Source organism: Pseudonaja textilis, chromosome 2 (assembly GCF_049901715.1).
Source record: "Pseudonaja textilis isolate UNSWEBS1 chromosome 2, rPseTex1.2, whole genome shotgun sequence".
In the NCBI taxonomy this organism is placed as follows: Eukaryota; Metazoa; Chordata; class Lepidosauria; order Squamata; family Elapidae; genus Pseudonaja; species Pseudonaja textilis.
Window position 1 is genome coordinate 153,320,289 of NC_141991.1, and position 14,383 is coordinate 153,334,671.

Here is a 14,383-nt window from a genome sequence, read left to right on the forward strand (position 1 = left end):
GCTGAATAACATATATACATACATACATACATACAGTATTTAATGTACTGCCAAAAATGATATAGAAATATGTCAACACAAACTTTATTATAGAAACTTTTGTAAAAAAAATTTTTTTTACATTTTACCTTTTGTAAACTTTTTAATATTTTGAACGTTAATAAAGTTTTGTTTTAAAATCAAATAAATAAATAAATAAAAAGGAAATTAAATTTGAAATGTTAATTATTGATGTAGGGGAAAATATTCTGAGGATAAAGCAACAGGGAAGGAAATTATAGAAAGAAGATTTTAAGAGGATGGGGGTAAAATCAGATAACAGGGAAAAGAAACAGTGGGATACAATAGAGAAGGGAGGAATGAGCAAGAGAAAGGGTCAAAAAATGATAGAAAATGGAAGGCAAGTTAGGATACTAACTAATATAGTAAGGAGAGTAAGCGACAATGGCTGAAGAAGGGAAGAATAAGGATTCCAGATGAATGGGTGTTTTATTAGTTAAGATATATAATTATTAACTTTGATAAACCTGGAATTAATATTTTATTATAGAACTATTATTAAAGATATATAAAATATCAATTAGAATAAAAATAAGGTCTAATATTTTAATTGGAATAAATATGAAACTAAGATTCTATTATAGGATGATTATTTAAGATTTATAATTGTTTATGGAATATACATGAAAACCAATGATGCAAATGATGGTATAGGGAAAGAAATGCCACGTGGAATCTGTTAGGATTGGCAGCTATTTTTCCTCCACTCTTGCTCTCAGCACTGGCTCTCCATAGGGCTGTGTGCTAAGCCCCCTTTTGTATTCACTCTACACCTACGACTGCACTCCCTCTTGTCCCACTAACTCTGTAATAAAATTTGCAGGCAACACCACATTGGTGGGACTCATATCAGAAGAAGACAAAACGGCCTATAGGTTAGAGGTTCTCAGACTGGTCTTGTGGTGCAAGAGTCATAACTTCACCCTGAACATCAAAAAGACCAAATAATTGATTGTAGACTTCAGAAGATGCAAAGCAGAGCCTCCCCACTATATATCAATGGAGACGGTGTGGAAAGAGTTCATAGTTTTAAATTTCTAGGAACTCATATTTCCGACAAACTTACTTGCTCGCTCCACACTATGGCCACTGCAAAGAAGGCCCAACAGCGCCTGCATTTCTGAGGTTGCTGAAAAAGAGTGGTCTGGGTGAGAAGTTGCTGGTTACTTTTTACTGTTCTACCATCGAGAGCATTTTGGCATACTATGTAACGGTGTGGTATGCTGGATACTCTACAGTGGATAAGAAGATGCTCCAGAGAGCTATAAACACAGCACAAAAAAATCATTGATTGCTCTCTTTTTCTTTGGAAGAGATTGGAAAGACCAGACTCCTCTCTAGAGCATAAAAAATCTCCACAGACCGTTCTCATATCCTGGTCATTCATATTGCGAACTGTTACCATCAGGGAGACGTTATAGGTGTCTTAAAATGAGGACTAATAGATTGAGAAACAGTTTCTTTTCCAAGGCAGTAATTGTCTTGAATCAAGCAGTGCATTTGTGATTTAGTCCTATGTATACAGTGGCATTTTAAAACTATTTAACTTACTAAATGTTTTAGATAGGTGTTTGACTAGTTTTTAAATTATTATTATTTTCATTATTTTAATTTTTAAATACTCTGTAATGTGATTGTGATGTGGTGTTTGGGGCACTGTGCTGGTGTAGCTTTCAAATTTCATTGTATTTGTGGAATGCAATGACAATAAAGGTATTCTATTACATACATACATACATACATACGTACGTACATACATACATACATATTAGAATACATAATTTGTTAAATGAAAATAAGATGGAAATTATGATTTGTGTAATGTAATGAGATTAGAGAGGGATTTTGTTTCAAAAATATAATAGTGGCACAATTAACATTAAAAAGGGGATAAATACTGGACAATATGAATTAAGATGAATTTATGAATGAGTATTTGAATGTTATAATTTGATAATTTTTGCAAATATGATGAGAATATGTATTAAAATGATATTAAGAATAGAGATTGATATAAAATAACATATGAGAATATTGAATGACAAAATTGGTAATATGTAATAATATTAAATCAGATAACGTTAATAGTAGGAATATGAATTATGGTCATGTTTGTTTTAAAATGTTGAAATACCTAGAACCACACTGTTCACTCAATGATGTATTTAAAAAAACAAAAAATAAAAAATATATAAGAAGAGATTGGACTGCCATTTGTCAGAAATGGTGTAGGGTCTCCTGCTTGGGCGGAGGGTTGAATTAGATGACCTACAAGGTCCCTTGGAACTCTGTTAATCTAATCTAATTAATATAATACAATAGTAATATAAAAATAATAAAAAACATTTAAAAAGTAACATTAAGTAGTTAACTAAGGAGAAATTTCCTAATAGTAAGAACAATTAACTGGTGGAACAGCTTGCCTTCAGAAGTTGTAAGTGCTCCATCACTGGAAGCTTTTAAGAGATCGGACAGCCACTTGTCCAAAATAGTATAAAGCTGTGATGGCGAACCTATGCCACATGTGCCAAAGTAGCCATCAGATCCATCTCTCCAGGCATGCCAGCGTCGCCCGTTGTTCTTCCAGGTTCTGGTGCGTGCCGGCCAGCTGGTCTTCATGTGTGCAGGAGCACCAGAAACCAGAAGAGCAGCTCCCAGCACACACATGCGTGCCAGCCCGCTGATCTTCTGGTTTCTAATGTGCATGCACGTGTGAAGACAAGCTGGCGTGAAAAAGCGGCTGGCCTCTTGGTCTTCCGGTTTCTAACACACATGCGCACAAAGACCAGCTGGCTAGCACATGTATGTGCATTAGAAACCAGCCAGCTGGTCTTCACACACGCATGTGTGCCAGCCAGCTGGTCTTTGCATGCACATGTGCATTAGAAACCAGAAGACCAGCTGGACAGCTGGTTTCTAATGTGCATGCATGTGCCGGCCACCTGGTCGTCTGGTTTCTAATGCACAAGCACGTGTAAAGACCACCTGGCTGGTACGGGCACGCATGTTAGAAACCATCTGGCCAGCTGGTCTTTGCACATGCATGCACATTAGAGGTCGTAAGACCAGGTGGCCAGTACTCAGTGACTTTTCAGTACGTGTGCATTCCCGTTCCAGCACTCAGTGCCAAAAAATTTAACAACCACTGGTATAAGGTTTCCTGCTTGAGAAGGGCATTGGACTTGATGACCTCTAAAGCCTCTTCCAAGTCTATGATTTTGTTCTGTTCTAGTCCTTTTGGGTGGGGTGGAGAGCCAAGAAATGCTGGAGCTTAAGTTCCAACTTTTACCATGCCCAGCTGGGCTCAAAGCCCAGGTCTCAATCTACATGCCAGATTTTGGACTCCAGCCATGTTATAAATAGCACCTTCCACTTTATGTTGCTGCCCCTCACCTGTACATGCAAGTCTTCCGTAGAGAACACCAACGATTCAGTTCTTTATCATCAGCAGTCAAAATCTAAAAAGAGAAAGACAATTTTTTTGTGTTTCTCTCAGTGCAGAATGCACCCATTCTGATCCTTTCCTACACTTCTACTATAGGAAGGTTTACTTCTTCAGTTGACAGTCCATAATTGCAGGGAACAACTGTGCGATATTTGAAACGACAAGGAAGGTCCCCTATCAGGTCCTCATATTCCAAGTGGTAGAACTCATCCAAATATTGTTCAAAAGTCTTTGTTTCTGCAGAATTCAAGAAAAGTAATGGAAGTCAGGAGATGTTACTCTTTCATCATTCTTCTCCAAGTCACATCTTTAGACTATTTACAATACGTATCCCAAAACCTCCGCAATTCTAATATTAGGATGAATCTACGGTACTTCTATCCCCCAACCTCTACTTTTTGTATTACCTAGCTTAGTTTCTTAGCTTAATTTCTAGGGAACACAAATATCTTTATATTTCCATGGCACCTTGCTTGGTTGTAATAAAGGTCTATCACTGACCTGTGATAGACATTTAGATAATAGCAATAGCACCTAGACATATACCGCTTCATAGTGCTTTACAGCCCTCTCTAAGCTGTTTACAGAGTCAGTATATTGCCCCAAACAATCTGGGTCCTCATTTTAACAACCTCAGAAGGATGGAAGGCTGAGTCAACCTTGAGCTGGTGAAATTCAAACTGCAAAACTTCTGGCAATCATCAGTCAGCAGAAGTAGCCTGCAATATTGCATGCACCACCATGGCTCATAATAATAAATCAATCTTTTTAAAATGTATAATTTTAAATCAATCTTCACAAGCCTTGCTAATGACTCACACACAGAAAGTTTTCTCCCCAAATTCTTACCAGGATCAAATGGTTTTTTTTCCTGAGAGATGGCCTCTGCAAAAGGTGACTTGTATTTCTTTTTTCCTAGAAAAGGAATCTCCAGCTTTTTTTTCTTTTTGGAATGGGTTGGTTGCTGGGAGGGGTCATAATCTGCATCCATCTGAAGAGGTGGTGTGTAGAAGACAGCAGAGAAGAGAAACATGGATCCAGTTTCAAAGCCATAAATGCAAAGTTAAATGCAGAGCCCCCTTCCCCCAGGATTCACATAAGTAAGGCAAGACACCAACTCACTACTCAGGCACACAAGAAACTGCTGTCCGTATTTTGTAACTCCCATCCATCTACCCACCTCCAGCATTTTACCAAGAAATCAAATAGAGCCCTTTGACTTTTTACCATAAAGACTGCTATACTTTAGATTTAACAAATAAATGTGTTATGTCCCCCTCTGGGACACTGCCATTCTGATAGAGGAGAGGGGAGTAGGCTCTCAGGGTTGCGTTCTCTGCATGCTTTTGCTTTTGTTGTAATCGTGTGTGATTTAGGCAGGGAGACTATCTCTCAGACATGCCAGACTTCCTTGAACTCGGTTCTAGCCTGTCACCAAGGTCATTGCATCCTGGGAATGAACTACTATCAAGCTAATGTCTCAAAGTTCTCAAAACACCATTGCAGCACTGTTTTGGCTACTGGTGGACTGGTGAAGGGGGTGGGGTTTTGAATGAAGAATAGCTTAATGCTTTGCACAGGAACCTCAAATTCTGATTCTCTGCAATCATTTTCTCAGTAAAAGTTCTTTTTGATAACAACTTGTTTCAAGAGTCATGCTTTCCTGGGGGAGTAGCTGTGGCAAGTCCTTACACAATTTTTTTTCTTTTGAAACCCTACGTTTGCAGCCCTCACAGACGAACAAGTACTGTGCAAAAAAGACTTAGTCTAAAACAAAAGAAGTCTATAGACTCTGTAAAAGACTAAGAAAAAAAAAGCAAGCCAAACCCATAGGTTTACCTCTGGTTTCTTATTTAATTATACATCTGTTTTTGTTAAGTATTTGTAATCCTCTGAAGTATATACTTTACTTTACTTTTATTGTCATTGCACCTCGCACAACAAAATCAAACACCATCTTCAGTGCACATCGTGACCATGACCATGAAAATAAACACAAACACACATCCTTCACCCTAAACACATTGAACTGAAAATCCCCGACACCACACCAACACTGCACTATACAGCACAATTCAAAAGAGCTACTGCCCTGGGATAGCTGTTTTTCAGCCTAGTTGTCCTTGTTTTTATTATTCTGTACTGTTTGCCAGATGGTAATAGTTCAAAAAAAGGGTTCCCAGGATGAGATGGATCTTTGATAATGTTTTGAACTTTCTTAAGGTAGGGGAGAGGGCAACCCATGATCTTCTGGGCAATGACGTTAACCCTCTGGAGTGCTTTCCTATCTGCTACTGTTCATTTGGCAAACCATACAGAGGTGCAGTAAGTTAAAATGCTCTCTATGGTGCAGCGATAGAAGATCACCAGTTTTTATTCAGTTGTTGTTTTCTGAGAAGTCTCAGTAGTGGGCCCTTTTGACCAGGGCTGCAATGTGAGCACCCCAGGTCAGGTCCTCTTTTATGGTAACACCCAGAAACTTAAAACTGACCACTTGCTCCACTCAGTCTCCATTGATAAGCAAAGGCTGGATGTCTGATCTGTTCCTTATATAATCCACTATAAGCTCCTTGGTTTTATTGGTGTTGAGGAGCAAGTTATTGTCTCCACACCACGAAAACAACCAGTCCACCTCATCTCGGTAGGCAGACTCATCCCGCCCAGAGACAAGTCCCACCACTGTTGTATCATCTGCAAATTTAGCAGTAGTATTACTAGCGTGAGTGGGAATGCAGTCATGCACATAAAGAATAGAGTAAGGGACTCAACATGCAACCCTGTGGTGTACCAGTGTTAAGAATAAGGGCTGAAGAGGTATGATTACTTAATCTGACCCTCTGTGAGCGGCAGGAAATCCATAATCCAAAAACAGATTGAATTAGAAAGCCCAAGGTCCAGAAGTTTAGACACTAGTCTATGTGGAAGAATTGTTAAATGCAGAACTAAAATCCACAAAAAACATCCTCACATACCCCCCACCCCACGACTGTTTTAGATGAGTCAGAGCAGTGTGAAGAGTGATGGCTATAGAGTCCTCTGTAAATCTATTTTTTCTGTATGCAAATTGGTGTTTATCAAATATATGTAGACGACCAGAAATGATATGCCGGCAGACCAATTTCTCAAAGCACTTCATGATGATAGGAGTGAGTGCCACTGGTCTGTAATAGGGAACTTCTTTGGCAGCGGAACAATGGTGTGGAAGCCTTCAAACGAGATGGAATAGTGGACTGGGATATAGACAGATTGAAGATCCTGATAAAGACTCCAGCCAACTGATCAGCACAGTCTTTAAGCACTTGGCCAGAGATACAGTCAGGACCGGCAGCCTTTCTAGGGTCCACAGCCCTCAGAATGCTCCTCACCTCCTGTTTTTCCACAATGAGGTGGGGGCTGCAATTGGCTGGTGGTTGTATTTTATCTGTCTCGGATGTCTCCACTTCAAAGCAAGCAAAGAAATGATTCAGTTCCTCTGCCAATGAAGCATCCCCCTCAGCAGGGATGACATTGGTTGGCTGATGGTTTGTAATTTGTTGAGTCCCTTGCCACACCTTCCTCATGTTATTGCTATAAAAATTATCCTCAATCTTCCTCTTATACTCAGCCTTGGCCTTTTGAATAACTTTCTTCAGATTAGCTCTGGCAACACTATATCTTGCCCCATCACTGGACCTAAAGGCCTTGGTCCTGTCACGCAAGAGGCGCTGGACTTCCTTGGTCATCCAAGGTTTCTGATTGGGATAGATCCTAATACGTTTATCCACAGTGATAGTATCTGTGCAGTGTTTGATATAGCACAGAACAGTTGCAGTGTGCACCTCTAGGTCAGGGTGGTAAAAGACATCTCAATTTGTGTTCTCAAAACAATCCTGAAGTTGTTGAGAAGCATCTTCTGGCCAAGATGGTAGTATTGGCATTAGGTAGGCTGCATAGACTGCAGCAATCAAAACCACGCTGAATTCCTGTGGAAGATATATGGGACTACATTTAAGAGTCATATACTCCAGATCCATGGAGCAGTGGCTGTCTAGTCTTTGTATTGATATACCAGCTTTTGTTCACATAAAGGCTTAAACCTCCCCCTTTGATCTTGCCAGAATCTCTACTCCTGTCCTGCCTGTGAGCTATGTAGCCTTCCAGTTCAACAGCTGCATCTGGAATGAAGCCAAGTTTCTGAGATTAGCAAAACACAGCAGTTGATGACTTTAGTCTTTGCAATCTGTAGCCTTAATTCATCCATTTTGTTAGTCAGAGATCTTGTGTCAGCTTTGAAATTCAGCTGCCACATTTTTTTTAAGAGAGTTGGAGGAGTTGAACAGTTCAAGGTTATTCTGTATGTCGTATTAAGAAATTCCAGTGGCAGTTAATTGGTTCTCGTGATTTATGAAGTGAAGTGGGAGGAGAGAAGGAAGGAGAGAAGGTGGATTCTGTGTAATGCGTGAAAAATTTTCACTTTGGAAAATTGCCTTTGACATGCCAGATCTGTTTCTAAATAAATCAATTGGAGAGAAAATGTCTTGGAGTGCCATACATTTATTTCCCAAAGACACTTTTTAATTTTTGAAGGGGCTTGGCTGTTACCCTGGAGTTCTTTTCCCAGAGATGGAGAAAGATCAACCATCAGCTGAAGTTGTAAATGTGCAGGGGGGAGCGTGTGGGGGCCCTCCCTCCGGAGCATTAATTGAACCTGTCAGCCCTTGTTTGGAGGAGATAATGGATGCTTTCAGGATGGCAGTAGGAGAAAGAAATTTGGGAGCTATACCGAAGCGTTTCAAGTTAAGAAGTTGTTATAACCCAGAGGTAACCCAGCTGTCTGAAGAGAAATCTTTCTCTAGCCCCAGGCATATGGCTCTACTGCCAAATTGGAGAGAAGAGAGACAATTGGGCTCAGAATTCTCTCAAGAAGACAACCCCCAGATTATTCCTGGAAGTCCGTCAAGGGCAGATTTACATCAACAGTTCCAGAATTTAAAGGTGACAGGTTTGGTCTCACAGTCTGCTTGGACGGGTGGAAGGTTGAGACCACCCATATTCACTTACCCAAATATCATGAGGAACGAGGAGACTATACAGATGCCAGTTGGTGGAAGCCAGAAAGAAGCATCAACTGACAGAGGTATGTTGCAGCCTCCAAGGCAATCCCCTCATTTTCCAGAAAGAATTTTGCCCCCTGCAGAGTGTATCCCTCCAGGGTGGGGATTTTATCCAGGCCAGGGGTGGATTCAATGCCAATGGCAGCCAGCACCAACACAGTCCTGGTCTGAAGGGGGGCTGCCCAGACAGCAGACAGCAGCCACTTCCCCTCCACCCAACCAGGGAACCAGACCACACCCATCTTCCTCCTGGCAACCACAATTGCAGCCCCAACCGGCAGCGAGGCCACAGGGACCCCTATTCCAGAAAGGCACCACCCAGCCAGGATTCAGGGGGCCTATCCAGCCTACGTATGCCACCCAGCCTGTTCCTTCCATTCCAGTACAACCTGCAGGGGCCTGGCATGTGCCACCTCTGCAACCACGACCAAGGCCGGACCAAATACCCTTTGAGGCCATATTTGATGGCCGCCATGAACATTTCAATTACTTCCTCACTCGAATCCGATCCTATATAGAACAATTTGGAGATCAATACGCCCACAGAGCGCAATTTGGTTAAACAAATTGGATGAATGAAGGGGTGGCCCAATTACACAACGAACAAGCCCCCGAATTATACAATGTAAATGGATTACTCAATTATTAAGACTCAGATTTGAAAATCCAGACAGGGTAGCAGAGAATGAAGAGAAGTTAATGGAAATGAGGCAAGGCAAGCAACCCTTGCCAGAATTCATTTGGGACTTTAGAAGGGTCACAAGCCACCTCATGGATTGGCCTGAAAGAATGACTTTACACTATTTTAAAAAAGCCATTGATCCAGAAGTAAAGAAGGCCTGTGAAATTAACTAATCTGCTAAAACACCCAATCAGATTTGAGCAAGTGGATGGAACCTTAATTTGAGGGAGGGGCAGCCACTCAAATGACAGAATTAATCAAGATGTAATTAGGGCTCCATCGCGAACTCACACGCTTCATAGTGGCCCCCAAGATGTCAGAATCAATCATACTGGGACTTGCTTGGTTAGACAAATGGGCCCCGATGATCATATGGAAAGATGGATTCATAAAAATCCCCATTGAGCTACTGATTGTGCCATAGAATTAGAGCCTGGGGTGAAATTACCAAAACCAAAGATGTATTCCATGACGCCTGTTGAAATGACTGAATTAAGGAAATACATCAACAACAATTTGGAGCGAGGTTTTATTGAGCCTGCCAAATCAAGATTAGCTGCCCCCATGTTGTTCAAGGAGAAGAAAGATGGTGGGTTGAGATCGTGTGTTAACTTTAGAGGCATGAATGTCATATGCGTCAAAAACATGTATCCTCTCCCTCTTATGAAGGACTTATTGAACCATCTGTCGAAGGGCAAAGTATTCACCAAGCTTACTACCAAGGTCCACATCAAAGAGGGAGACGAGTGGAAAATAGCTTTTAACTGCCCTCTGGGTTGCTTCCAATTCAAAGTCATGCCTTTCGGACTTCAGGGGGCTCCTGCAGTGTTTATGCAGCTCATCAATGAGGTGCTACACCCGCACCTTTACCAAAGGGGGGTCCTCATCTATCTGGATTACATCCTTATTGTCAGCAAAACCATGGAAGAACATGTTCAATTGGTCCACAGGTTCTAGAAAAACTTTTAGCCGCCAAATTATATGTGAAACTCTCAAAATGCTAATTCCACAAAGAGTCACTGGACTACTTAGGCTACTGAATATCCAACCTGGGGATTGAAATGGACCCTGGAAAGGTGAAAGTGGTGCTGGACTGGCAACCCCCCAGAACCCGAAAACAACTTCAAAGTTTCTTGGGGTTTCCCAACTTCTATAGGTAATTCATTCCGTCCTTTGCTGAAGTTGCCCTCCCGTTGACAGAGCAATTAAAAACGGGCCCGTCACCCACCAAACCAAAGCCGAGTCAACCCCTGGCTTGGACTATGGACTGTCAGAAAGCTTTTGAGACCTTAAAAGGCCTCTTTACAGCTGAGCCCATCCTCCAACACCCAGACGTGACCAAGCCTTTTATTGTCCAAATAGATTCAAGTGATGTAGCGGTGGCAGCTGTTTTGCTGCAAAAAGACTCTCAAGGCTGACTGATGCCTTGCGCTTATGTGTCCAAAAAGCTGACAGACGCAGAGCAAAGGTGGGCGGTCTGGGAGAAAGAAGCATTCGCCGTACGATGGGCTTTATTGACTTGGAGGCATTTTCTAGAAGGGGCGCCAGAGGCCTTTGAGGTATGGACTGATCATAAGAACCTCAAGGCTCTAAAGACCCCTAGGAGATTATCACCCAAACAAGTCTGCTGGGCCCAATATTTCAAGCAATTCAATTTCAACATTAAATATATCCCCGGATATATATATACATATATATATATGTATGTGTGTGTGTGTGTGTGTGTGTGTGTGTAATGTATATGTATATATATGCGTATATATGTATATACATATATATGTGTGTGTGTGTGTGTGTGTATATATATATGTGTGTGTGTGTGTATGTGTGTGTGTGTGTGTGTGTGTGTATATGTATATGTATATGTATACATGTATATATTTATATATATATCCCCCGGAGCATACTGGCGGACGCTCTGTCCAGAAAACCTCAGTTTGACAGCCACTGAGAGGAAATAGTACAAGCCTTAATTTCAGATACTCAATCGGCAGGCCAAGTGACCACTCGAGCCCAAGCCAACCGCAACCCCAAACGCCTGGAAGATAAGCTGACTGCGGAATTGAAAATGCCCCTATTGACCTATCCTTGGTTCCTGGACCATCAAACTGAGTTGACCATGAATGTTGGACTAGCTTGGAAAGGGACTAACCCTAAGACTACTGGTACTAAAGCGTAGCCACGACTCCCGGCTGGGAGGCCACTTCGGATTCTTAAAACCCTACATTTACTGAGAAGACAGTTCTGGTGGCCAAAAATGAAATTTGATGTCAAAGACTATGTAGAAAGTTGTTCAATTTGTGCCACGATGAAACACAGAACTGGAAAAACCCCTGGCATCCTGCAACAAATTGCTGAACCAACCCAACCTTGGGAAGAAATCACAATGGACTTTATTGTTGAACTACCTAAGAGTGAAGGGAATATGATCATTTGGACTATAATTGACTTATTCTCTAAATAGGCCCATTTTATAGTCTGCAAAGGACTTCCATCTGTGAAAAAACTTGCAAAGCTGTTCGTGAAACATATCTATAGACTACATGGAGTACCTCGTAGAGTAATATCAGACAGAGGGGTACAATTTACCGCAAAATTTTGGAAGGAATTTCTGAAATCCATTGGTTCCTCTCAAGGGTTATTCTCAGCATTCCATCCTGCTTGTAACGGAGCAGCGGAGAGGGCTAACACCATGATTGAACAATACATTAGATGCTACGTAAATTATCAACAAGAAAATTGGGCTGAGTTATTACCTTTTGCTTACAATAATGGTAAGGTAGAGGTTGCTTACAATAATGGAGTACATAGCAGCACGGGATTGACTCCATTCCAAATCAACACTGGAATGGATTTTGTCCCGATGCCAGAGTTACCTAGACAACCTCCCTCATCCATGTCCCTGACAGAATGGATGAACTCATTAAAGAAAGGGTGGGAAGATACAAAAAAAGCTTTGAACGAAACTGCAAAAAAATTATAAAAACAGGCGGATAAACATAGATTTTTTTAACTGCCTTTTAAAGTAGGGGACAAAGTATATTTGTTGAACTAGTATCTTGGGTTGAAACTGCCCAGTAAGAAGCTGGGTCCAAAATTCTTGGGTCTGTTTCCAATTTCAAAGTTAACCAATCTGGTCACTGTTCTATTAAGTCTTCCTCCCCTTACTCATCAGAGACATCATGGAACATGATCAGAAATGTCCAAATGCCATCTTATTTGGTCTTGAAGACACCAATGAATCAGACGACATCACCGAAGTTTGCAATATCATAAGCAACTCAAATACAACAAACATCTCTCCTGAAGATATCACTGAAATAACCAGAGATGGCCCTGAGTTCAAATACAATGACAGCCCGGTGGCGCCAAGATTTTGCAGAGTTGTTTGCAAAAATGAGTCCAGCAAACATATATTCATTCATACAATAAGCGCCATTGCAAAAACCAATCCCACCCATAAAAAACTTGACTCAAGACCAGACTTATCCATACTGCAAAGAATCCACTCCCATGAACTCCGCACAGAACTTAACCAATGTCTAGACAATGGAGAAAAGGACTTGTACATTGACTACCGTGCTGACTGCATCAAAAGAAAGTCACACAACCCGCAACTCCGCATCCAACCCTACCTCATCCAACATACCATCACTCAAAACTAGGCACGCACGCCCCTAACTACCTCTATTCCAACTGCAGCTGGCCTTAAATGCAAGCTACTCAATGCAAGAAGCCTTGTAAATAAAATACCTGAATTTCTCCTCTTACTAAATACGGCTAAATTCGACATCATATTTGTCTGTGAAACATGGCTCAACAAATCTCTCCCTGACTCCATTACCACAGTAATAGACTATCATGTTTACCGATCAGATCGTGAAATCTGTAAAGGAGGTGGTGTTTCTATCTTCTATAAAAAGTCCCTACATCTAAAAAACATCCAAGTTTTTTGATGGTACTCTTCCTGAGACCATCGTCTGTGAACTGTCCTTAAATATCACATCTTGATTCTTACTATGTTACAGGGCCCCTGATTATGACATCGAACACATAAACAAGTTAAATTCACTACTAACATAGGCAACATCCTGCCCACATGCTTTTATCTTTCTTGGTGACCTCAATCTACCTCATATTCACTGGACCCTAAACGAGTGTAAAAATGAACGCATACATGCAACCTTCTACAATGCTGTAACAAATCTGGGACAGGAACAACTAGTAACCAACAATACCAGACTTAACTACCTCGATCTCATCTTCTGCAATAGTTTGAATTCAATTTACAGAATACAAATTAAAGAACCCCTTTCCAACAGTGACCACAACATGATTGACTTTTGTCTCAACATACGTCCATACAAAAATCATCATAACAACGGGATCACCAATTATAACTTCAAAAACTGCAACTATGATCTTATAGACAACGATCTCTCATCTCTTGATTGGCAGCTTCTACTCACTGGATGCAATACTGTGGAAGACCATTACAACATATTTTTACTTGAAGAGTCATCAAACTATATGTACCAATAACAACTCCCAAAACCAGAAAAAACAAATTACCCATAACAATCCAAAAAGAAATCACTTTGGGGGAAAAACAAATCTGGTCATGTTGCCAACTTCAAAAACAAATTCAAAAATTTATGCCACCAGATAAAGACTGAATGCACCAATTATCACATTAAACAAGAAGAAAACCTTCTACGCACCAATTCCACCCGCGCTTTGTACAATTTTGTAAACAACAAACTAAAAGACTCAAGGTCCATCCCACCCCTGAAAGGACCAAATGGTAGACTGCAACGAAGATACTATTAAAGCCAACCTCTTTAACACATTCTTTGGCTCAGTATTTGTAAACAGCAATGGATCATGCCCAGTATTTCCTAGTCAAACCACAGACAACTACAATGATCTAATACATATCAATTTTACAGAAGACAATGTTGAAAAAGCACTACGCAATCTAAAACCATCTCTATATATTGGACCGGATGGAATATGTGCGTACTTCTTAAAAAAGCTATCCACTGCCACAGCCAAACCTCTAAGCATAATCTTTGAAAAATCCTTCAGGACCAGCTCCTTGTC

General features: G+C 40.8%; 1 protein-coding gene and 1 long non-coding RNA gene across 3 annotated transcripts in view; both read right to left on the minus strand.

Annotated features, from left to right (window-relative positions):
* LOC148127181 (uncharacterized) overlaps positions 1 to 14,383 on the minus strand; it is a 155,232-nt gene that overhangs the window by 19,332 nt on the left and 121,517 nt on the right. The window lies entirely within an intron of this gene.
* The window catches only part of KRI1 (KRI1 homolog), a 78,742-nt gene that overhangs the window by 15,621 nt on the left and 48,738 nt on the right, over positions 1 to 14,383 (minus strand). For both annotated transcript variants that reach the window (XM_026716710.2, XM_026716711.2), the window contains exons 15-17: positions 4,355 to 4,496; positions 3,612 to 3,742; positions 3,454 to 3,518 (exon numbers count right to left, since the gene is read on the minus strand). In XM_026716710.2, the coding sequence (XP_026572495.1) occupies positions 3,454 to 3,518; positions 3,612 to 3,742; positions 4,355 to 4,496 (338 nt within the window). The remainder of the gene's footprint in view (positions 1 to 3,453; positions 3,519 to 3,611; positions 3,743 to 4,354; positions 4,497 to 14,383) is intronic.